This window comes from Glycine soja, chromosome 17 (genome assembly GCF_004193775.1).
Source record: "Glycine soja cultivar W05 chromosome 17, ASM419377v2, whole genome shotgun sequence".
Lineage (NCBI taxonomy): Eukaryota > Viridiplantae > Streptophyta > Magnoliopsida > Fabales > Fabaceae > Glycine > Glycine soja.
In genome coordinates, this window is record NC_041018.1 from 1,366,465 (window position 1) to 1,392,753 (window position 26,289).

General features: G+C 31.0%; 1 protein-coding gene, 3 long non-coding RNA genes and 1 pseudogene across 7 annotated transcripts; 4 read left to right on the plus strand and 1 right to left on the minus strand.

The window, feature by feature from the left end:
* Window positions 1-1,832: 1,832 nt before the first annotated feature.
* Window positions 1,833-4,917, minus strand: LOC114392713. Its single transcript, XR_003662375.1, has 2 exons — window positions 3,715-4,917; window positions 1,833-2,263 (listed from the first exon to the last, which is right to left on the minus strand). It is a non-coding gene; the product is annotated as an uncharacterized LOC114392713 (long non-coding RNA).
* Window positions 4,918-13,140: 8,223 nt separating this feature from the next.
* LOC114393464 lies at window positions 13,141-14,141 on the plus strand (annotated as a pseudogene).
* Window positions 14,142-14,146: 5 nt separating this feature from the next.
* Window positions 14,147-15,761, plus strand: LOC114391943. Its single transcript, XR_003662209.1, has 2 exons — window positions 14,147-14,600; window positions 15,393-15,761. It is a non-coding gene; the product is annotated as an uncharacterized LOC114391943 (long non-coding RNA).
* A 3,349-nt stretch (window positions 15,762-19,110) lies between these two features.
* Window positions 19,111-20,787, plus strand: LOC114391446 (40S ribosomal protein S15a-1). Its single transcript, XM_028352459.1, has 4 exons — window positions 19,111-19,271; window positions 19,392-19,533; window positions 19,631-19,791; window positions 20,449-20,787. The coding sequence occupies exons 2-4, from the start codon at window positions 19,401-19,403 to the stop codon at window positions 20,545-20,547; spliced, it is 393 nt and encodes a 130-aa protein (XP_028208260.1). The 5' UTR covers window positions 19,111-19,271; window positions 19,392-19,400; the 3' UTR covers window positions 20,548-20,787.
* A 3,914-nt stretch (window positions 20,788-24,701) lies between these two features.
* Window positions 24,702-25,873, plus strand: LOC114392726. Of its 4 annotated transcripts, none has more exons than XR_003662380.1 (2): window positions 24,702-24,818; window positions 24,923-25,873. It is a non-coding gene; the product is annotated as an uncharacterized LOC114392726 (long non-coding RNA). The 4 variants fall into 4 exon arrangements; XR_003662381.1 differs by having other exon boundaries at window positions 24,952-25,873; XR_003662383.1 differs by having other exon boundaries at window positions 24,960-25,873.
* Window positions 25,874-26,289: the final 416 nt, after the last annotated feature.

Consider the following 26,289-nt stretch of genomic DNA (forward strand, 5'->3'; position numbering starts at 1 on the left):
GGTATTCATTCATTCAACTTTTTTTTAACTAATATTTACCTTCAAAGTATTAAAAACATTTTTGGGATAAACTTACATCATTTTATTATATACCAACGGATCTAACTTCGGTTGAGTAAGATCAACATCTTTGAGTTATTGTAAAGTCTTGTATTTATCTTTAATTCATGGGATCAAAATATCATTTTATTATATATCTTTATTTATTAATATTTTAAAATAAAAGGAAAGGGTTATATTTTTTGTTTTTCCAAGCACTGAACTTTTTGTTTAGTATTTTATTTTAAATGATTAAGAAAATGGAGATTTTTTTGTTGTTCTTAAAAACAGAAAACGTCTTAACTGAGTTCTGTTTCTCGTTAGCAACAGAAAACTGTGACTTAGGCCATCGTTAATGGTTACTCTTGTGATTGATTCCTTGTATGATTCGGTATTTTATTTATAAATAGAAACAAGAAAATAATTTGGTGTATCTGTGGTTTCTTTCCTTTGGGTTTTGCTGACGCTTATCTATCACTTATCAGTTACACTCATTGAAATTGCTATTTTGATTTGAGGATCGCTATGAGGAGCTAGGGTTTTTGAAATGCTGGAGCATCAATTGCTTCTTTAAGAGTTATTATTATTACCTTTAACCAACGTATCTTGTTTTAACTTCACATGCTCAATTTGTCCTGCAGGAATCAATGCAACACTTTTTAGGTATGGTTAATTCTCATGTTTACTTTCATGCTTGATTTACTAAATTTTTTATCTTTTGTTTATCTGCTCGAGCAAATCCATGTTTCCTTGGATACTGATGTTCATTCATATATAGGCTTATGAGAATTTAGAAGTTTGTCAAAAAGAATATTTTAACTGAACCAATTTGTCCTCTGTAAACCATCAGCTCATGTGCTTCAGCTAGCGGTGATAGATTTTTAATTTTGGGAGGGAAATGATCAAAAGCTAAATGTAATTGTAGTTAATTGAGTCGTGGTTCATGAAAAAGAAATGTCATAGATTGTATATAAAATGTTAGATCATAGCTACATTTTTAATCTTCAAAGATGGTGCATTTTTTATATAATTACTTTTTCTATTGGGATTTCTCTTTTTCTCTTACAGTTTTATTTATGTTTTGGTATGTTACACACCTAGAGAACTAACTGCTTCATTCTGCTGATTTGTTCTCTTTTCATATTTTCCCTGTGCCTCTCTATGATACTAAATCTAATGTGTTCCCCTGATAAGTAATACTATCGTTATATATTATATATTGTGAAGGGAGCTTGCAGACAAGGTTGCAAGAAAAAGCGGGTGTTATTGCATCTGGTCTTGTGTCTGGTCCGACATTTTTTATTTTGTAACATAATTGGTCTATTCATACGGATTGACCAATCTGCATGAGACTTACGGATTAATCAATCTTAATGAGACTTACGGATTAACCCAATCCGTATCAATTTTACGGAAGGACAAAACGAGAATCACCCACAATTGTTGAGTGTACAAGCAATTTTGCTAGGTACGCATAGGAACGCCCTTAAATTAACCACCAGAAGAAGAAGTGGAAAGAATCAAGGAAAAGATATAAACAACGACAATTTGTTTACAATTTATATTACCACTTCAAGTAAATGGTGTGCATTCCGAGGTAACCACCAGAAGAAGAAGTGGAAAGAATCAAGGAAAAGATATAAACAACGACACTTAGAATTTATATTACCACTTCAAGTGAATGGTGTGCATTCGGAGGCAAACACACACAGTTACCAACAAAACAAGCTTAGTACACACTAACTTCTTAAAATGCATATAATAAGAACCACAGAAAAGTTAAGGCCATAAGATATAATGCTAAACCAGAAACCTATTAATTAAGAAACAATCCACTGTAACATTAATAATCAGTAAGATATTTTTGTTTTCCTTGACACTTTCTACCACATTTGATAAAAGGGTATCTGGTTCAATACCATTTGCATAAAAGGCATATATATATATATATATATATATATATATGCGCAATCATTTGTACTCTAGTTTCTCAGCCACTCCTTCCAGATTTTGGGGATTTTATTTTATTACATCTTGCCTACTCGGTAAAAAATTCTTGTTCTTTCTTACATTGACAACCATTTTAAAAGATATTTACTACGCCATTCTCTAATGTCTTCCATATGCCACGTCCAGATCATGAGGGGGAAAGTAGCATGCCTTTGAATGACTCTAACTATCACTGAACACCTCTTCTAACACTTAGATCACAACCCGATTTCACCTACAAATGCAAGCAGAATAATGATAAATATAAACAAGTTGGAAGCACCTTACAAATAGAGTCAGTCATTTCAACCACTACAACAACAAAGTCTTATCTCACTAGGTGAGGTCGGTTACATGGATCAAAGGACGCCATTTGGCACAGTTAAAAACCAAAGTTTGAAGAGTCAGTCATTTCAGCTTAGAAAAATAAAGCTTATACAACAATGACAACCAAATCTTGAGTCATTAGTCAAGGGCTGCTACAAGGATCCATTGATGACATTGGGAATAATAGTTCTAGCAGATGACAGATTCTGAATGAAATGCAGGCTACAATTAGACAGGAAATGTCCACAGGGTGGGGGGAGAAAAACAAAAGAGAAGTTTCAAGATATCCTCTTGATCTCTCAATCAAGCACACACCAAGCCTAAGGAAGAAGAGGAAAGAGTCAAGGAAGAGATACAAACAACGACTATTTGTTGACAATTATATTACTACTTGAAGGAATGGGTGTGCATTCTGAGGTAAACACACACCATTACAAACATAACAAGCTAAGTACACACCAACTTAAAATGCATATAATAAGAACCATGCAAAAACAAAAGCCATAAACAAGATATAATGCTGAACCAGAAACCTATTAATTAAGAATAAATCTGTTGTAACACATCAATAACCACTTTTGAAAGGTAGATCTTTCTGTATCAAATTCTCCAACTTCAATATCTAAGCTAAGACCACCTTGATACTTCCATTGCAGTATTCACGGAAGAAACAGCAACAAAAGCTTTAAAATGGAAAGAAATGATGAAAGAAGAACCAACACGTGCATAACCTCCCTAATGGTGCAATAGGCCATTGATACTAATGCAATATTAGAATTTAGAATTAACATAATATACTTACCCTAAGCCAAAAGACACACAATCTAACCAGAAAAATCATATTCCTTAATAAATTTGTTGTTACAAAAGGCAAAAGACTTGTTACTTTAATTTTATCGGCATGTATTAACATAGCATTTCAGCCTGCTAAAATAAGTAGAGTAATCCCACCTCTGGTACACTGCTTGTCTACTTCATATTCATGCAAATATATGGTGTAGTAGAAGAGTAATTTTATAAATTAATCAAGACACAAATATAAATCTAAACACCTTTTATTTGGCAAGGAATCCAAGATCTGATAATATTGACTTCACAAAATGTTGTCATGTAGCTTCAGACTAAATCAGACATCACCATTAATAATAAGTTGGTAACATTGAATCCAGTTCTTATCAATATACTGTTATCAACCATCAATTGCTTGTCCCAATTCAAAATTTGGCTACATATCATGCTAGCAATGCAGTCACAATTATGGCTAGGCTAATAAAAAAGTCTGAAAGTGTGGAAAGATATAAATTGCAAACAATAACACGGTAACAGCATCATGATGGAATAATCATAAAACAAAATTACCCTCAATTCTTCTAGTTTGCTATTGTTTGTCATCTTCTTCCGCTTGTTTGCTCGGCTTGCTATCACAAGGGAGTGAAAGTAGAGACTCTGTATACAGGGCCACTTCATATCCACATTGACCATTAAAATAAGACCGATGTTCTCGCAGGTGTCCCTTGCCACTACATTTAACCAATCCAGTTCCGAGATCTTTTCCGACAATATCACCACTTGCTGTAATGCAGATTGGGAAGAAGTACCTACCATAAATAACGTCTTCAGCAGACACGACAACAGTCTTGGTCCAAGATGACTGCACATTGTATTCTTTCATCATCCATATCTACTGATCGGTCCAGCCCCACAGCACATAGACAGAACAATTCCCCAAGTACCCTCAAAATACAAAGTTAAGGTTTCCGAACTCCAAAAGAACGGGCAGAGGGATCTCCAAAACACTTTTTTCGTTAAATCAAAGGCAACAATAACATTCAACGATTCATCGAAACGAAAAGCCAACCAATGAAGAGCATTGTTGGAGAAGCATCCGATTTGGTTGTCATTATAATAGTAGCATTGCTTGTAAGAGAAACCTGTACCGTCAGTTGCTTTCCAAGTATTAGCTCTAAGTGAGAAATACTCGAAGTGGGTTACAAGTTCATCTTGCGGAAAATTTCGGTTGTAGGAGGCTAGAACAACCAAGTAGTCATCTGTAGTGGGTCATACCCAAAACCACGAAGAAAAGTTGTAATCTCGAACTCGCGATCGGAAGTGATAATAGGTGACCAAACTAGAATTTTGTAGAGACCTGTAGATGGATTCCATACGTAGAGCCTATGACCACAGATCAAGAGTAGAAAACCCCTACAGGAACCCAGGATCACAAGAGAAAAAGATTTTGAGGCTAGAAGAGGGTCGAGGTTTAGTGCATTAGAAGCAAGAGACGCATCGAAGTCTATGGATAGGAATTCACGATCAAAAGGCACTAACAGCGCAATCCTCTCTGTGCGTGCTGCAGCTAGATCAAAATGTGAAATTGCAAAGTGTGGATCGGAAATGTGAGAAAGCCATGACTTACACACGGTTTTGAACTGGAGAAGAGACTTCACCGGCAACCTCAACAGAATTTGATTTACCATTTCCTGTGGCAGAATCACCTTCTCATGCTTTTGGGCCTGCCTCTCTTCTTTGCGCCTGCCTCTCTTCATTTTTTTTTTTTCAGGGTACGTAATTATTATTGTGTTGCATAAGTCATAGAGAGAGGAGAGAAGAAACAAAAATAATAATTTTAAGGAAACAACTTAATTAAAAAAAACTAATTATGCAATAATAAAATAAGATATAGTTTAGCATGGATTTATCATATATATTAAAGCATAATTTCTTTTAATCATACAAAATTGTAAATTATAATATTTTATTTATTAAATTATTTATGCATCTTCCTTCCTTTTATTTCCAGGAAATAAAATATTTAATATTAAAAAAATATAAGATACGGATAATTTAACAACTAATTTTTCATTTTATTCTTTGAATTCGTGAAATATAGTTCCTGCAGTACAAAATAATAATAATAATAATACATTTGTTTGTTTATTTTTCATTTTTTTAATTAAAATTTTTAATGCATTTAATGATATTATTAATTTTAAAAAATATATATATTAATGGATTTGTAAGGTGTCTTTAATGATATTATTAATTATTTTCAAGAAAATTAAATATATTAATGAGTTTGTAAGATGTTTTTATTATATAGTAATATGTATTAATGCTAGTCACTCATATTCATTAATCAAGTGATATAATATTTGAATTTGACCATTAGATATAAAATAAGTGGAAGAAAAATACTTGTGTTATATGTTGATGGTCTCAGAGGTAACTTTGAACTAATATCATAATCAGGAAAATAATTATTCAATATATGCCTTGAATGACTTTAATTACTACCATTGAAGTTCATATTTAACTTTCCGTTTTATCTTTTTCATTGATGACATTAAATATGTGATCTTATTTTATAAGTATTTATTGGGAAAGAGATACAAACAAGATTTAAAGAAAATTTTATTTTTTTGTAAAAAAATATATTTTGTCGTGTGTCAATATTTGGTTAATTTGAGTGGAATTGAATTTATATTTTTTAATAAAATTTTATTTTTAATCTTGTGAATAAAAAAATATAATTAAAAAGAAAAAGACTCATTAAAGACTGACACCTAGATTTTTTTTTTATTCTTTGAATTTGTGAAATATTGTTATGTAGTCAAGGAAATAAGAATACAAATAATAATAATTATATAATCATAATAATAATGCATTTGTTTGTTTAATATTCACCGTTTCATTTTTTAATTAAATTTTTTTAATGCATTTAATGATATTTTTAATTATTTTTAAGAAAATTAAATATATTAATGAATTTGTAAGGTATCTTTATTATATAATATGCGTGTCTTAAATGATCTTAATTAATGACTATTATTAATAGTTGATATTAAATTTTACGTTTTATGTTTTTCATTCATGACATTAAATAGAGAACCTTATTTTAATAATATTTATTGTGAAAGAGATATAAAAAAATTAAATAAATTTTTTGACAAGTGTAGAACAATATAATTTTATTGTGTACTAATATTTGGTTAGTTTGAATGGAATTCAACTTATATCTCTTAGATAAATTCTTAATTCGAGTATTGTAAATAAAAAAGTCAATAAAATAGAAAAAAGCCGTTAAAGATTGACCAAGTGATTTCTTTTTGTTCTTTAAATTTGTGAAATATTGTTCTTTTAGTCCAGAAAATAAGAATAAAAATAAAAATAATGTAATAGTAATAATAATACATTTGTTGGATTGATTTTTACCTTTTCATTTTTTAATTAAAATTTTAATGCATTAATGATATTATTAATTATTTTTAAGAAAATTAAATATATTAATGAATTTGTAAGGTATCTTCATTATATAATATGTGTGTCTTAAATGATCTTAATTAATTAATGACTACTATTGATAGCTCATATTCAATCTTTTGTTTTATTTATTTTTTCATTGATGACATTAAATAGATTATATTATTTTAGTAATATTTATAGTGAAAGAGATAAAAATAAGATTTTAAAAAAATATTTACTGTAAAAAAATATCATTTAATTGTGTATCAATATTTGATTAGTTTGACTGGAATTAAACTTATATCTGTTCAGTAAAATCTTAGTTTGAGTATTATAAAAGAAAACAAAGTAACACAAAAGAGAAAAGATTCGTTAAAGATTGATTACATGGTCTGTGAAATTGTAGTCCACGAAATAAGAATAAAAGTAATAATAATATAATAGTAATAATAATACATTTGTTTGTTTAATTTTCACCATTTCATTTTTTGATTAAATTTTTAATGCATTTAATGATATTGTTAATTATTTTCACGAAAATTAGATATATTAATGTATCTTTATTATATAATATGTGTGCCTTAAATGACCTCAATTAATGACTACTATTGATAATTCTTATTTAATCTTACATTTTTATCTTTTTGATTGATGACATTAAATATGTAACTTTATTTTAGTAATATTTACCGTGAAAGTGATAGAAACAAGATTTAAATAAAAATTTATTTGCTGTATGAAAAATAAATTTTTATTGTGTACTAATATTTGGTTAGTTTGAGTCTAATTGAAGTTATATATATGCACTAAAATCTTAAAATCTTAATTTGAGTAGAATGAAAAAAAAATATGACTTAAAAGAAGAAAGACTCATTAAAAATTGACTATCGGAATTTTTTTATTCTTTGAATTTGTAAAATATTGTTCCTGTAGTCCCTAAAACAATAATAATAATAATAATAATATAATAGTAATAATAATACACTTGTTTGTTTAATTTTCACCGTTTCATTTGTTTAATTAAATTGTTAATGCATTTAATGACGTTATTAATTATTTTCAAAAAAATTAAATATATTAATGAATTTGTAAGGTATCTTTATTATATAATATGTGTATAAATGACCTTAATTAATGACTACTATTGACCATTCATTTCAACCTTAAGTTTTATCTTTTTCATTAATGGCATTAAATAGGTGACCTTATTTTATTCCTTCCTGCATCCCTAATTATAATATTAATTAGGATCTTATAATTAAGAATGAAGAATGAAGGGAGTAAAATTTATTATGAAAGAGATAAAAACAATATTTAAATAAGATCTTATTTGCTGTAAAAAGATATATAATTTTATTGTGTACCAATATATTTGGTTGGTTTGAGTATACTTGACTATCATATTTTTTTAGAAATTATTTACTCACCTGATAAATAATTCACAGTTATAACAGTAAAAAAAATTAATTTTATTCCGTACTTTGAAATTTTACTCTTCTAAAATAAAGTGACATGTAAAATGAATTGGTAAATATATATTTTTTTTCACCAACCACTGACATATGAATCAAAGTTGTATGTATAAAATGTATGTTGGCTCACTTCACGTTATCACTCTTATTAGTTTGAGGACAATCATCTTGACAAAGATGAACAGTATGAGTTGTTACAACAACCATTTGAGTGCACCAAAAATATTCTTCATCCATTTCACCTGTGTTGTACTTTTCCGTGCAAAAGATAGTAAGATAGTATTAGAACAAAACCAAGCTGTCTCTAATCAATCAATTTTCTCCAATTTATCACCTCAAAAGATAAAAAAGAAAATCATCGAAGCAACCAACCTAAACATGTGCTTCAAAACAAAGTGTCAAGAGGAGCCATCAACCATTTCAAACAAGATCACAAAGAAAATCAACAAGTCAATGCAATACGCGTGGAAGAAAATAAGGCACCAAAAGGATGATCGATGCTTATGGAAGAAGACCATATTGATGGGTGAGAAATGTCAACCGCTACAATTTCCTGGTGCAATTTTTTATGATAGTGAGGGAAATCAGTTATCTATGCCACCGAAGTCACCAAGATTTACCTTTTCTCATTCACCAACCCTTTCACTAAAAAAAGGTGAAATTCAAATGTAGTTAACTTGTTTAACTAAATTGTTAGGTACAAGTGAACTATAATTTGAGTTTTAGTTAAATAAAATAAAATTGTTGTTACATGTGTACTCTCAAAGTGAATTATTTTAAGCAATTAATTAGAGTATATGCTTTAAGGTTGTGTATCAAAATGGGTTCAACCCATTGGATTGGCTTGTTATAACCAGTTAAATGAGTCGAGTCACATGAAAAATTTGAATTTACTATTCAACATGTGTTTTGACAGATTGAAGGCATGTTAAATTGGATCAGCCTGTTGAATTGCCTCTTTTTTTCTTTTTTTACTTATTGTAATCAACTTATATGAGGTGACATATTAAAATGAATTCAATTTGTTGGACTAGTCTATTTAATTCGTTAACGTGGCCAGTCAGGTTAAGATTTTCAATTCACTCACTCTTAAAATGAGTTCAATCTAACTCCTGATTTTTATTTTTATATTAATCCTTCTTTTATCTATTATTATGATTATGTTGAATAAATTATATATTTTTATTTTTCATTTGTTAGGTGGGTCAGCCCACGAGCCACTCTTTTGTAACTTCTTTTTTTTTTTTTTAAATTATGGCAAGTCAACTTAATCCAATTTGTAACCTAACTTTGAATTGAGATTTTTAAACTAACCCAGGTCAATCTATGTTGTTTACAAGTTCAAAGAAAGTCGAGTTGATTTATTTTGCCACTCTTACCACTTTATAACTAGTGTAACAAAGCTCGATCGTATATTTAAAATATTTATACAGACGAAGAAAAAATGATATTATTTGGAATTTGAACGTGGAAGGAAAGTGGATTGAGGATTAGCATGGAAATATCAATGAATCCTACCGTATAAGTATATTGTTTGTTTCATCGTAATGTATTTCTCAAGATTATGAATTTACAATTTTTAGTGAATAGTTTTTGGAAAGAAAAAAATAATGTTACGGTCAGTCCGTCGGAAAAAAATTAAAACTGAAACAAATAGATTTATTGTCTCATGAGACTCACCAATAACCCATATACACAAGAATAGGATATATACTCTTTTCTAGTATCATATTCATATTTTGTATATATAATATTTATATTTTTTGTAAGTATAACTTTTGATTTTTTTATATAATTAAGAGATATTTGAGATTTGTATTTTGACATTTAATTAACTGATTTCCTCTCCCACCATGCAACTTGACCATTTTAGGAATAAAGTGGCATGAAGTTACATTACTTTTTTTGTTGGTACGTGAGGGGGCTAAAACCAAGGAAAGAAGAAAACAACAGCAAGGTCTGCCAGGAGCGGAGGAGGAGAGTCGACGACGAGAACTCCCTCAGCCACCTCGAGTCCATCATGTTTATCAAGCCTGTCTCGGCCACTTGATTGGTCTCTCTAAAAATATGAGAACGAATAGCACGAGTGATTTTTGTAGCAACCCTTGTGTTTCAATCAATACTTGCCCTGGGATGCCTTTATCCTTAATGAGTCTGATATGATCCCATGATAGATCACCCAAACCAAGCTCGGCCTGAACCACTGAACATCTCCCCAGGTTGCAAGCACAAGCCGCCATAATGATCTCTTACAACACCCCAGCATATTACATTACTTAGAAGGGTCTATTTCATGAATTATATTTGGTCAAGATAATGATAAATATAAGATTTTAGTAGGACCTTGTTATGTTAAAACTTGTCGTGAGAAAATTTATTTTTTTTATTTATACGACTACTTTTAACCTACATTGGGCTTGACGGGTCCTTCATAATAAAAGCATAGAATTTTATTCCTTTAAATCAAGTTAATTGATTAACTTATAGAACATAAATTGTAAGTACATAATGTGTTTTATCTTTTTAGTGTAACAAACCCTAGAGCACATCAACTTTGCACTTTCCTTTGCACGTCCCAGCATCTTTGCTTTGGGTTGTACACGTCTTTGAATGCTCTTGCCTTGCACTGCCATGACTTCATCTACCCACTTGACATTACATGTAATGTGTTGCAATGTAATGTAACGTAGTGGTTTTTGTTGTTGTGGGTGTTTGCACAAGATCGAATTAGCAAATTTTTAAGTTACAATCAAAGCCACCAGTTTCTCATACATTTGTGTTAAAAATGCTGAAATAAAATTTATATCTTAAAACTAAGAGATACTAGAAAAAAAAAGGTTTAACTTTTCATAAAAAGAAAGCAAGAACAAAGGTTTTACTTCGGGTTTATTATGTTCCACCTTTAACACAACCTCCCCACAGGAAGAGGAGGAAAGAGTCAAGGAGGAGATAGAAAGCACAACACACAATTATCAACATAACAAGCTTAGTACACAACATCTTCTAAAAATGCATATAATAAAGCCATAAACAATATTTAATGCTGAACCAGAAACCTATTAATTAAGAATATATCAAGCTGCAGTAACACATTAATAACCAATTATTTTAAAAGATGGACCTCTTGTATAATGCTAGCTCCAACCTTAATACCTAAGCTAGAACCAATTTGATACTCCCAGTGTAGTATTCATGGAAAAAATTTAGTCCATAAACACGTAGGAAAGAAATGGTGAGAGATGAACAGCCACATGCATAGCATGCCTAATTATTAATGCAAGATTGGAATTTAGAACCCACACAGTATGCTTTCCCCATACCTATAGACACAATCAAACCAAAAAATTCGTATTCTTTAATAAATAAGTCATTACAAAAGGAAATTAAAAAGACTAATAACTTTAAGTTTATCAGTAAGTATTTAGTGCAGAATTTCAGCTTGCTAAGATAGGTAGACTAATTTCTGCCTCTGGTGCACTGCTTGGCTACTTCACATTATGCCAATACTGGAAATATATGGCGTAAAAGAGTACTGATTATATACTTTATCAAAGTAATGGTAATTTTTGAATTAATCAAGACAGGAATATAAAACTAAACACCTTTAATTTGGCATGGAACCCAAGATTAATAATATTGACTTCACAAAATGGTGTCATATAACTTAGACTAAATTAGGCATCACCTTCAGTGGAAAGTTGGTAACGTCGTCATATCCCCGTTCATATCAATAGTGTTGTTGTCAGCTATCGAATGGTTGTCCCAATTTAAAATTTGGCTATATACCATGCTAGCAATTGTAATGAATTCACAATTAAGGCTAAAAGCATGTGAAAGATTGGATAGATAATTGCAAAATATAACACGGTAATAACCTCCTGATGGAATAATTATAGAACAGAACATAATGATAAAATAGACATTTCATAATTTTTTCTATTACTTTTTCATGCTCTAGTATACCAGAAAAATTCATATATCCTAATATAAGATGATTAACAATAAAATAGTATAGGTAGGTATAAAAAAATATGTCACAACATAACTCCTCGGCTTTTTTGGCTGGCTCGCTCTCTGTGACGATGAGGGAGTGAAAGTAGAGACTCTGTGTACATGGCCACAGAGTATCCAAATATAACCAAAAAGTTATGCAATCCATGTTTAAGTAAATTAAGTTTAATATAAGCAAGGTATATTATCTAAACATTTTAAATTGTATTTTGGGACTTCAATCAACCAACATATATATACTGTTAATATTATATGATTTGGATTAAATCTTTAACTGTCACGTTAACACAAATTTAGCACGAAATAGGGGAAAATCCAAAAATGTGTGATGTCATACTATCAAACACCACTAATCTCTTAAACGACGACGTTAAATATTTACATTGTTATTTACTATATAAAATGTTATATGCATTATTTAATTAGCACACAATTAATTTGAATCATTAGGAGACAACATTTTGATCAACAAAAACATCATCTGTGCGTGTTACTATTTTCATGCTTATCTACGAATTAATTCTCCAATGTAATTAATATAATTTGTATGATACCAATTTTTTTAATACTTAAATTTATAAAAAAGAATATATATATATATATATATGTAAGAATCCAAGACATCTCACATATTTGTCTAATCAACCGAGATAAATATGTATATCAAATTTATAATTTATTTACTCCTATTTAAATCTTGTTTATGTTATGTTATGCTCTCAATTTAGAAAATATTTCTTTTATTGAATCTTATAACACATTACCTAGGCGCTTGCCCAGCCGAAGGATCCGTGGGCAACGCACAGTTACATGCTAGTTTCAAGGAAAGAATTAAGGTAGTGGATGCGAAATCCATGTTTCCTTGGATACTATTGTTCAATCATATACAGGCTTACGAGAATTTAAAAGTTGGCTAAAACATACTTTAGGTCCTTTATCTTTTAAAAGATATATTGTTGTCCCTTAACTTTTAAATTTGAACCAATTTGCCCTCTGTAAACCATCAGCTAACTCATGTGTTTCAGCTAGCGGTGATAGATTTTTAATTTTTGGTAGGGGAATGACTGAAAGCTACACGTAAGTGTAATTAATTAAGTCGTGGTTCATTCAAAACAAATGTCTTAGACTGTATATAGAATGTTAGATCCTAACTAGATTTTTAATCTCCAAAGATGGTGCATTTTTTATGTAGTTACTTTTTTTTTTCTATTGGGATATCTTGTTTTCTCCTACAATTTTATTTATGTTTTGGTATGTTATACACCTAGAGAATTGGCTGCTTCATTCTGCTGAATTGCTGTCTTTGCCTATTATATTTTTCTCTCTTTATGATACTAATTAAATGCAAAGTATTCTCCTGATAAATAATACTCTTTTGTTATATATATTGTGAAGGAATATTGCAGACAAGGTTGCAGCTACTGGGTATTATGTCGTGGTTCCTGACTTCTTCAATGGGGAACCCTATGATCCTGAGAATGTGAAAAGGCCGAAAGTGTTTGGCTAAAAGATCATAATCCGGTTAATTCTTATCTTTCTTAATAATACTTGGCTGTTTATGAGTGATTTAGCAAGAAAAAAATTATGTTTCGTTTTTTCAAAATTCAATCTTGGTGTCCTTATTTGATTTTTCTTATCTGATTGGAAGAGGATTCAGATGTTTGGCTTCAGTTGTATTATGAGTTGTTTCAGATGTATAAAAAATATGACTTGTTTGTAAATTGTTAATACATTCTGATGCATACATATTATATTTTTAGGAAAAAGGTATTGAAGTTGCAAAACCTGTTATTGAAGCCTTAAAAAGTAAAGGTGTCACTGCTATTGGAGCTGCTGGTTTTTGTTGGGGCGGTGAGTGCCTTCCACCTATTTGGTGTTCTTTATCTCCTCTCCTTTGCGTTGCAATTTCAGCTAACATTAGGTATAAACTCACAGAATGTAATATGTTTTCTTTTTTCTCTCAGCTAAGACCGTTACCAACCTTGGAAATTCCACACAAATCCAAGCTTCTGTGTGCTATTACATCCATCAGATATCGGAGTAGATGATGTCCGTGGAATGAATTTTCAATGTTTAGATTATTTTTTAATTTACATATTCTTTGTGTAGGGTTCCCATAGTATCTTCTAAGGAAAAAAAATACTATGATTATGTCAGAGCTTCTTGTCAATTGTCATGCATCAATTTAAACATGTTTTAATGCAAGAGGTTCATCTGTTCCTAAATAGTCATTTGTCTTCATGCTTAGCAATACCTAGAGCTTGTTAGCAAAAATCTATTTTCATCATCAAGTTATAAACAATAAAGATGTAGAATGGTTGAATAAAGATGTAGAAGAAGCAATCACAAGCGGATTTCTTAAAGCAGTAACTGAGATATTTGTATTCTAACAGTTAATTATTAATCATACTTTCAGGTGTTAAGATTCCAATTGCTATACTTGGAGCTGAGAACGACAAAGTTGCTTGTCCTCCAACGCTTGTAAAACAATGGGAAGAAATCCTAAAGGCTAAACCTGAGGTCAGATGAATCTTTTTCTTTTTGTGATTGTGTACTGTCATTTTATATTACCTTGATGATTTGCTTATGCTATCATTTTGTTGTAATTGGTAATCACACACAGTAATATATATATATATATATATATATATATATATATTTTTTTTTTTTTTTAGAATCCATATCAAGTCCTTTTTAGATTCAGATTCCTCCCCTGTTCAAATTGTTGTGGAATGTACAAACGTGCAAATACACTAAGCTACAGAAAATCATGTATTGAATACTACTTACCCTAACAACATCTCTAATCTCTCTTCCTCAACCTCATCGGAACAAACATATATATGAACCGGAACTTGTTTAAGATCAAAATGTGAGTTATCTTGTGTACTCATGTACTGCATTGTAGCTGTTTCCACTTAGGTTTTTCATTCCACTAAGGCTCTAATTGTAGGTCTGATAAATTGGTTTTGAGCCTCTTTTTTTTTTAACACTCCATTCTGGTAAACGTCCACTAATTGCCAGGGTATTACCATTACTCTCATTTTTGGGAGTCATTGTTTTGTTTTTCAGACATACAAGTATGACTAGCTTTTACACTTTTTTTCTTGCAATCCATGCTTAGGAAAAACTTCGCTTTCACATGTATAATTGTGCACCGGACTAATCAGAATTGGCAATTAATTTAACACTTTTTAGTTATCCCCATGCTGTATTTGTCGAAGTACTTTCTTTTTATGGTCATTAATGGGGACATTTTCTCAAATCTCTGTTGTACCCGATCACTTGTGTACCAATTTTTGTTTTGTGCAGATTGATAGTTATGTAGAAATATTTCCTAACGTCTCACACGGATGGACAGTGAGGTACGACCCTAAAGATCCAAGTGCCGTGAAGGCTGCAGATAAGGCTCATCAAATCATGATAGGTTGGTTTGATAAACATTTAAAGTGAGAAATCTTCTTATGTGATGTTTGATCCACTGGTGAAGTCTCACTTAAATGACACAACGGTGGATCACACGCTTTCAATAATTGAAGACAGATTGTGCTCCTTTTGATCTCGGAACTGTACCCCTACGGTTTTTGTAGATTTCCATTTTTCTTTCCTTTACTTAGTCTTGCTATTTCGATCTTGTTTTGGCAAGAAAAATGTATTGTGGAAATGGGAACAACTAGCAGATCGATGGATGTGCTTTTCTTTTCTTTTAAATTAAATTCATGTTTCCAACTGCAAGAAGCTTCTTTCAGATCGTAACATCAAATTACACCTATGAATGCAAACAGAAAAATATGTCAAATACAAACAAATCGGAAGCACCTTGCAAGTGGAGTCATTTCGTCTAAGAAAAATAAAACTTATACAACAATGACAATCAAATCTTGAGTCATTAGTCGGGCAGCTACAAGGAAAAATCAATGGCATGTCGACATTGGGAAAGCAGATGACAGATTCTGAATGAAATGTAGGCTACAATTGGACAGGAGATGTCCAATGGGTGGGGGGAGCAAACAAAAGAGAAGTTACAAGGCATCCTCTTGATCTCTCAACCAGCAAACACACATAAAGAACATTCTCAGGAAAACACAAAAAATTAGCATCATATCAAACTTAGTACAAACCAACTTCTTAAAATCCACATAAGAACCACACAAAAAACTAAGCCATAAACAAAAACAAGATATAATGATAAACCAGAAACCTTTCAAGAACTAAGCTGTTGTAACACGTTAATTACCAATTCTTGAAAAGATGGACCTCTTAGTATCAAATGCTCCAAAGCTATATGTGTAAACCAAAAGTAAGTAGAAGAACTACCTAAAGGATACATGATCACTGACTTCAATACCTAAGCTAGGACCAATTTGGCACCCCACTGCAATGTACATAGAAGAAATAGCAAGAAAACTGAGTTCAAAATTTTGTATGTTTTAAATATAAAACAAAAGGGTGAGAGAATCATCCCAGGTATAAATTCATATGCTCCAACTTCAATACCTAAGCTAAGACTTACTTGATACTCCCACTGCAATATTCATGGAAGAAATAGCAACAATACTGAGTTCATAAATTTGTAAGGTTTACATTACAAAGAAATGGCGAGATGAACCAACACATGCAAAACCTCCTTATTGGTGCAATTGATATTAATGTAACATTAGAATTATATTTTTTATATCTTGGGACTGTGATTAGTAAGGAATTATATTTTAAGGATTTTACATTGTAATCTGATTTCATTTTGCAGAATTATCTTTGAAATTAAAAATTGTTCTTCTAATAATATTGGACAGTTTCACTACTTACGAAAATACAACACCAATTTGAATCAGAATGTTTGACAAATCCTCTTCTTAATTCTTACTCTAATTAAATCAGTATAGCATTAACAATTTCAAAGCATACCCACCCAAGAAGATGTGTTAATGTTGGCTGTGTCATGTTTTCATGTAAAACTTATCTCATTTCCTTCTCCATATACTTTATTTTTTTCCTGGTGACAAAGCAATAGGTTGAAAATTACTTTCTTTATTGCCTAGTATAAACACTACTGCAAGTATACTGTACAGAAAAGGACGATTCATTACCTTGGTAATTCAGGAATGCTTCATTTGCTCTTTGTGCTAAAGCCAGATGATTGTTCATCAACTTACTAATTAAATAAGTTACTGAGACTCCGGCTATCATGATTCATGTTTCCAAATTAAGGCAAGAAAAAAAAAACTGAAATTGGTGTGGCTTCTTGCACCATTCCAGTCATCCTGCTGGCGAAAGGGATCAAATTTTAGTATAACTACCATTGAAAAGAAAGTCAATCATCGTCTTATAATAGTAGTCATTGTAACTCTCTTGGATTTGGATAAAAAATTACATGATCACTCAAGACACAGAGAATTTAGATGTAGTAACATGTTAGTAACTGATTCTTTAAAAGATGAACCTTTCTATGCCAAACTGATAGAAACTGGATTCAAGTTACATAAAGAAAACTGTTTAACCTGCAGAACTTCAAGGGCCTGCACCTCCCAATTCCCAAAGGCCCCCATTTTCTCACAAATAGTGGATGACTGAATAGGTGACCAATATATAGCTTTGTTAACACATAACACTTTATGATACGAACATTTTAATAATAAGTACTGTCAAACATAAAGTCGAGCTTTAATGCAGCAAACTTATAATAATAACTTAATAAGTATTGGGAAGAAGAATGGTGAGCTTTAAGGAAGCAAGAGCAGAATCATCGTGAAGGGGTGCATTGAAGTCTATGGATAGCATTTCAGGAGCAAACAGGAAAAATATCCTCTGCAGTTTTGAAATCTCAGCTGTTAGTTATTTTAATATTTGATCAATTTAATGTATAAAGTATGAAAAAAAAAAGCATAAATGGTTAGATCTGTAAGCTGCACACTCTCCAGTTTTATTTAACCGGAGAGGATCCATGTCCGGAGTATGAACATAAAGTCTCTGTGTGTGTGTGGCAGCTAGTTTAAAATGAGATATTGCAAAGTCAGGATTAGATATGAGATAATGCCATGACTTACACACATATTTAACTTAGATTTCAATGCGTGTGTAAGTCATGGCTTTCTCTCATATCAGATCATGCACCACAATCTTTTGCGTTCTGTATTTTCCTATGTGACTGTGTCTCTTCATTTTGGGCACTCACTAACTTGTTATAAAGCAATAACTCAGATTTACACAGAGGAGATATAGGAGACTCAAAATCACAATTGACCAAGCAAAAGCTAAGGAATAGGTCCTAAGGCAATATAAGAAGGCCTTTAAGCTGGCCCAACACAAAACAGCAAGCATGAAGAAGTACTCAATGGAGGCAATTGCTGTTTACACTCTTCCCAATTGCTAAAATACTTCCATTTTCCTTTATATATATATATATATCCTCCCGCATTAGACTGTACTCCCCCTTTGGTTTCACCACACTCTAAATTGCAAATACTTTGTGTTTATCCATTTTCACTTGTGCAGCTAGTTTGCAGAAAATATGCTGATCCTTTGATTGTTGTAGCCTGTTATGTGTGAAAATAATAAGAAATTTACACAAATAGAAGCATAAAAATCTAGGCATGCAAACTTTTTGTTCTAGCCTTTGATTGTTGTGGCCTGTTATGTTTTAAATTTGAGACTATATATAGTTAGATTTGAAACTTTTGTCTGTCTCATGGTTGTGTGTCGTAACTAATATAATTTGTATTAAAATTCATTGAAGTAAAAAATGTAACTTATTTCTATAGTTTTTTTTAACAAATACCATTGAGTATAAAAAAAGAATAAAAAAAATTACACAATAAAAACATGTTTCTGTCGAGTTTTGTACGCTTTCCCTTACTACAACAGAATTACGTTTTCTTCAAAATTTAGATGAAATTCTTAAAAAGAAAAAAAAGAAATTTAGATGAAACAGCTAAAAATTTTAAGAATTTATTTGATTTTTGTTTAGTTTAATGTCCTACCTAAGAGATGCAATATAAGAAGGCCTACGAGATGGCCCAGGACAAAGCAGCAAGTTCAGGCCCAAATAGGGCCCAAGAAGAGGCTGTGAAGCTCCTAAACCCTAAATACAGAGTCGTGAGTCTACTTATTTGCGTGTTTTCATCATTGTCGTTCTGAACGGAAAAGCACTGGCGCAGCTACCCTGAGGCTTCTCTTCTCTTCTCTTCTCTGTCGGTAAGATTAACATTATTCTCTCGATCCTCATAAATTGGTTCCATTCGGAGTGTGTGATTTAGTTCACTTACGCCGCTATAATAATAATCTGATTGATTCTAATTGAAATTTGCGTCTCAGTGAGTCACCATGGTGAGGGTTAGTGTGCTGAACGATGCTCTGAAGAGCATGTACAATGCTGAGAAAAGGGGAAAGCGCCAAGTCATGATTAGGCCATCCTCCAAAGTCATTATCAAATTCCTTTTGGTGATGCAAAAGCACGGTATATCTCTTAGTAATCAAAGTTTTGATTTTATTATTTATTTTTATTTAGTTTGTGTATTGAAAAATGCTGTTGTGTTCGGATGATTTATGTGTAGGATACATCGGAGAGTTTGAGTATGTTGATGACCACAGGGCTGGTAAAATCGTGGTTGAATTGAACGGTAGACTGAACAAGTGTGGGGTTATTAGTCCCCGTTTTGATGTGGGCGTCAAAGAGATTGAAGGTTGGACTGCTAGGCTTCTCCCCTCAAGACAGGTAAGTTAAACTGCTTTTCCCCCCCTTTTCCTTTATACCCTTTTGTTGCTGTGTTCAGATGCATGTTTCTATGAACTTTAAACATCCCATGAGATGAGGTTTTGCGTTTTCATGGAATAAGAGCTTATTTGTGTTGCCATTTGGTTAAGATCAGTAAATTAATTCAAACTGTGGTCCTTCATATAAAATGATTGTATTACTTCTATGGTGTGAAAAATATATTTTCTTTGTAATTGCCTGATGATCCCATGTTCTCTATGTGTGCAAATGCATGTTTCTATGAACTTTAAACATGCCATGAGGTGAGGTCGTATGTTTGTATAGTGCCATGGAATAAGAGCATATTTGTGTTACCATTTTGTTAACATCAGTAAATTAATTCAGAACTATGTTCCTTCATATAAAAGGGTTTTTTCTTTCTTGTGGTGATTGTATTACTTCTATGTTGTGAAATTTTTTATGTAAGGATTGAGTTAGATTGGTCAAGGCTCTGATTGCTTATATATACTAAGGTTGATTAATTTGCAGTGGTGCCATGAAATTAACTCGCTATCATCAGATTAACCATTGAACTATATTGATAGTTTACTCTGTTATGTTGAATACAAATGGTTCCTCCACCTATCCCTTACATTTTGATTTATGGTAATTATGCAGTTTGGGTATATTGTATTGACTACCTCTGCTGGCATCATGGATCATGAAGAGGCTAGGAGGAAAAATGTTGGTGGTAAGGTATTGGGCTTCTTCTACTAGTTTAATTTTTATCAAGGATGTCAGGGATTTCAATTTTGAGATTCATCGGTTGTAATGGAGGATAATGCTAGCCCCCTAGTAGTATCAATCATAGCAGGACCTGTTTTGTGATGTTCTTTATTTTGTTTGCAAAACCAAGTTGGTAACTATTACTTTTCTTTTTTCTTTATCGTTAGTTTTCCTATATGTACTGGCAAAGTTGTTTTCAATGGTAAGAACTTTGATTAGAATCTGGGAGCATAGCTATGTTTGAGATGGTGTGGACGAGTTATAGTTTGATATTGCATTTGATAGATTGAATTCTGAAATTAGTTGATTTTGGCTTTCAGAAAAATTTCATGTTCAAAAACTACTATTAATTATGCTGTGATTCCAATTTGATATTAAAAGGAATTTTTCTAGCTATTTCCATTCTTTGGAGCTAGGCTCTGTAGTCCTATGAAACCCTATTTTTGTAGATAATTAAAAACAGTGAATTAGTTTGAATTTCTAAATGACACGCATTTAACATTCACGTTTCACATCAATTAGTTTGTGCTGCTTAGCCTAAGCAGAAAAGTGATTTCTAGCCATAAGAATGTACATTTTCGGTGGCGATTGATTTTGATTTTTTTTTTCATCTCTTTAAAACCTACTAGTTCTGTTTTTTTTTTTTTTTTTTGCGTTCAACATTTTTTTTTCAGTGATTTTATTTTATTTTTCATTTTTTACACGGCTTGCCGCAGCAGTATGGTCAATTGTCCGAGGAAACCGAGTTCTACATTTACCTGTGGTGGTGGGTCAAATGAGTTAACCCCCGGGCCCTGGGGTTGGGGCTAAGTAGATGTATTTTTTGGATTAGAAAAGTACTTTAAAAGTTATTTTTTATAATTTTAGTATTTAATGAAGACTTTTAATTAGAATAAAATAAATTGTGACTTCAATTTTTTTAAAGGATGACAACAAAATTTAGTTGTATTGAATTATGTTTTGTTATCACTTACAAAAAGTCTTTAGTTACATATGCAAATTTTGATAGGTTTTACGTAACTTTTTAGTATAGTGGAGATGTTACGTCCATTTTTACTCAAACTTGTGAGACTTTTTTAGACTCCCACTCTTCTTTTTTTATATCCAATTTATATTTCTCTCGTCTTACATTTTTTTATACATAATGCTCATTTGGTTTGATATTTGCAAAACATATCTTTTAAGAAGGGTGAGGATGTTCAAGTATGATGATACCCTAAACTAAGATTAATTGACAAAAGGATTAAAGCTTGTAAAGATACTCGTGTTCATAAAATGTATTTGACTATTCGTAGTTCTTCTATTAGAGATGAAATAACTATGATTAGAAGTTAGCGAGTTGGAACCAGTTTATCTTTACTTTATTTGGTTTGAAATTTCGGTGTAGTAATTCATTTGAATCCAAATTTGATCCGTTCATAACCCAATAATGGGATAAGATTGGTCCAATCGATTTATTAATGTAATATATCTTAATAATTCAAAAAAACAAAATAAGTATACAACTTAACATATATTTTACAATACATAATGAACATATTTTAAATCAGCAATTATGTATAAAAAAGCAAACTATTTAAATAATTCTATTATAGAAAAATCAAAGAGACTTAACATATATTTAACTATTCATAATGCTCATTGGTTTAATAAATAGACTTAATTATAACTCTCAATATATAAGTTATATTATAATTAAAATCTGTAATAAATAAAATTTTAACATATAATTATATTTTAATGATAAATTATTTATGTGATAATACATTATTATTTTTAATTAATAATTTTAAAAAAAATTATTTAAATTTAAGTTAAAACTTGAGATGTTGAAAATGATAGATTGAAAGAGCTATTGAGGAGACATGACAATGAAACTCATACCCGTGCGTATCTATCTAAACTCATCCCGATTTTGACGAGAAATACTCGAGTTGACCGGGTACGTGTTCGGGAATTATCCAACTTTTTTAATTGGGGTCGGGGGCGGGGATGTTACTATCCATCCCATATCCATACTCATTTCCGTATCCGTCCCGATGATAAAATTATTAAAATTTTATTAATTTCTTGTTAATTTTTACATAATTTAAGATTTTTTTTTGATGATTTTTGTAGACAAATGCGCTGCAAATACAAGTAGTTAAAAATAAATTTGTAACAATCAATTTTTTTTAAAATCAGATTTTCAATATAATTTTTTTACAATTTTTTTTCCACAACTAAAATCAGATATTCTTATCCCCACCCCGTTGTCATGTGTAGTAATGAGTTGAGCTAAATCATTTCGTTGATATTAAAGTACAAATCAATTTATTAGATACACGTTAGAAGTATATTCGAATTTTAATATTTATATATATAATAAATGTTTTAAAATAACTTATATATAATTGTTTATTTAAAATTAAATAATAGAACATATGAAAAAACTAAAAATTAAAATAGTATAATCTACCTATATTTACAAATATCAGAAATAATGTCCTTGTCCCGCGGTTTTGATAACTATTTTTTGGTATTTATATTTAAATATAAAAATAATGTGAAACTAAATGAAATTGAATTTTAAAGTAAAATATTTTAAATTACAGTAATAATACATTTGTTAAAATAAATGATGATATGATTTAAAATTGTCTCAATTTTAAATTTAGACAATAATATTATAAATTATTTCAATAACGCTTTATGAATAAATTTTTAATTCCGGAATCTCTCTTTCCGGTGCTATCAAGAATAAGGAATAGCCAGCAAGATATTCTTATACGCCCGTGGGCATTCTTATAATTCGGTAGATCCAAGTACATTGGCCTATTTGGGTTCACTCGGAGCTTTGACAGCCTTTCTGGAATTGTCAATATAATAAAATCATATTGATTAATATTTTGATTTTGAAATTGTTTTTTTTATTCCAGTCATAAGAAAATAATAAAATAATAAGTAAAGCGAATCAAAGTCATTAATTAGTAAATTGATGAACAATTATTTTGGCTTTAGTTCAAAGAGCAAATGAACTATCATCAGCCTGTATCTTATTAACTTGCTGAATTTCCAAGGTTACCAATTGTCCTTTGTTGTATAATAAACGTACTTGAGAAAAGATGGACTTTTCAAGGTAATAAGGATTAAGGAATTTAATTATCAATCTATATATGGCTTCGTCTCCAGGAACACATTAGTGTATATGAAGAAGGAAATGAGGTTAGTTTGACATGAAAGCATGACACAAGCCATCATTAACTCATTTTCTTGGGTATGCTTCAAAATTGCCAATGGCTACTGATTGAATATTAACCTTGCAATAAGAAAAATAGTGTAAGAAATAAGAAGAGGATTTGTCAGACTTTCTAATTCAAATTGGTGTTGCACTTTCATAAGTCATGAAAGTTTTAGTACCCATGCAGCCATGCTAAGCATAAAATCGTAAGTGGCATCACTTGGGCATGAAGAACAAGCTTGAAGTGTGGTCATGGAATCATTAAAGTTGAAAACGGAATATAGGATCTCCTCTCCTTGTTGTTAGTTGAGTTACTAGATGACTTCCTACTCTTTTAGTATTTACTCTTTCGATTCCTATCTCTTTACAATTCCTTAGCTCATCTTTCCAAAAAAAGAAAAAAAAATCCTACTCTTTCAATTAACCCAAATAAATAATATCTATAACAGTTATAACGACAGTATCCCATTTTAGTATTTACTTTTTATTAAACACTTTTATTCTTTTATATGCGAAAAAAAAAAAGAATAAAAGAGAATAAAATACTTTTATTCTTTATTTCTATTAAGTAACTACCATTATTTTTCATATCTTATTTAACTTTTATTCTTGTCTTTATATAATAGAGAGAAAGACACGACACATCCACCTTTTGTTCTCCTAGTTATTATAAATATAATATAGGTTAAATTAGTTTTTTTTAATTTATTATTTAAGTTTGATTTCATCTTTTAAATTTCAATAAAATTAGAGAATGGAATTGAATTAAAAAATAAATTAGAGAATAAAAAATTAATTTAACCTATACTATAATATCATCTACTAAATTATTATATAGTAAATCCAAAAAAAAAATATTAACGCGCAGTTATTAAAAATATATATATAGTAGTATTAATTTTTAATAGAGTGGGACACGGCAATATATATGGAATTCAAATCAGATTATGCACCCTAAAATGAGAAGGAAGAAGCCGGTGTTTCTGCCGTGGGAATTGATCATGAGGTTGCCGCTGAAGTCTCTTATCCGTTTCAAGACTGTGTAAGTCATGGCTTTCTCGCATCACAGACTCTTCTGTTCCTGAAATCCTATCCATAGACATCAATGCATCATTTTACGATTATTCTGATTATGTTACATTAAAGCTTTCTGCCCCAATACATGTTGGTGACAGATTCGTAGGTTCCTGTAGGGATTTTTTACTTTTGGACTACAATCGAAGCTCTTTCATCTTCAATCCATCTACAGGACTTCATAAATTTGTAGATTGGTCACCTATTTCCAATAATATGGGTGGATATGGTTTTGGATATGACCCATCAACCGATGACTACTCGCTGGTTCAAGCATCTACAAATAAAAATCCTACAACTTCAACCTAGATGAGCGCGTGTAATCTGTTTGGAGTATTTCTCACTCAGAGCTAATGCTTGGAAAGAAATTGAGCCTATCCATTTGTCTTACCAGGGCTGCTCTGATCGTGTGGTTTTGGACTTTGGGTTGGTCTTCAACGGTGTCCTTCATTGATTGGCTTCACGTCAAGATGTATCAAAACATGTTATTGCTGCCTTTGATTTAACCAAACGAGTTTCTCAGATATCTCTCTGCCTGTTAATTTTGTGTATGCCAGCTTTAAACTTTGTTTTTTTTAGGGCAATTGGTGGATTGCTGTGATGAAGAACCATTCAGAAAAAAATGTGGGTGATGAAAGAATACAAAAGTGCAGTCACCTTGGACTAAGACCATTGTTGTGGTGATATTCTTGGAAGAGATGGCCAACCTGCAACTACATTGCTGAAATGTAATGACAAGGGGCAATTCTGCACACTGTATGGCTGTGTATACAGATTCTCTACTTTCACTCCCTTCTGATGGCCAGCAAGCTGAAGCAGACGACTAACAATAGCGAACAAGAAAAATTAGATGGTGAAATATTTTTGGATGTCTTCACTATTTTTTGATGCTGCTGTTGTATTATGGCTTATGGATTCTTCTGGTTTTATATTGCATAGAAAAGTAATAGGCAGAATGATGAAACTGCTATTTCATTAATATGTTTTGTTTAAATTTATTTCATCATGATGTTATTGCCGTTTTATTGTTTGCAATTTATATCCTTCCAATCTCTTACAGGATTTTTAGCTTAGCCTTAATAGCGAATTTATTGCATTGCTGGCTTGATATGTACCCAAATTTTATATGAACTGAATTCTGGATACAATGTTACCATTAATGGTGATGTCTAAGCTAAATGACAACATGTCGTGAAGTGAATATTATCAACCCTGTCTTCCATGCCAAATTGGATCTATATTAGAACATCATTTTCCATTAGCCAGTGATTTAACAGTTCATATGTCCTCTGTATATCTATCTATGCTACTGGGTGAACAGATTTTTTGGCTTTCTTGTGAAATTATGAGATGAACGGATCTAAATTGTGATGGATCTAATATGCCATAATGGGTCGGGACTCGGGATTACTTTCTATATTGAACTTATGTAATTCTTT

Coding starts and splice junctions, on each gene's coding strand:
- LOC114391446 (XM_028352459.1), top strand. CDS start 19,401: ATGGTGAGGGTTAGTGTGCTGAACGATGCTCTGAAGAGCATGTACAAT. Junction 19,534..19,630: donor TTTGGTGATGCAAAAGCACG/GTATATCTCTTA, acceptor ATTTATGTGTAG/GATACATCGGAGAGTTTGAG. Junction 19,792..20,448: donor GGCTTCTCCCCTCAAGACAG/GTAAGTTAAACT, acceptor GTAATTATGCAG/TTTGGGTATATTGTATTGAC.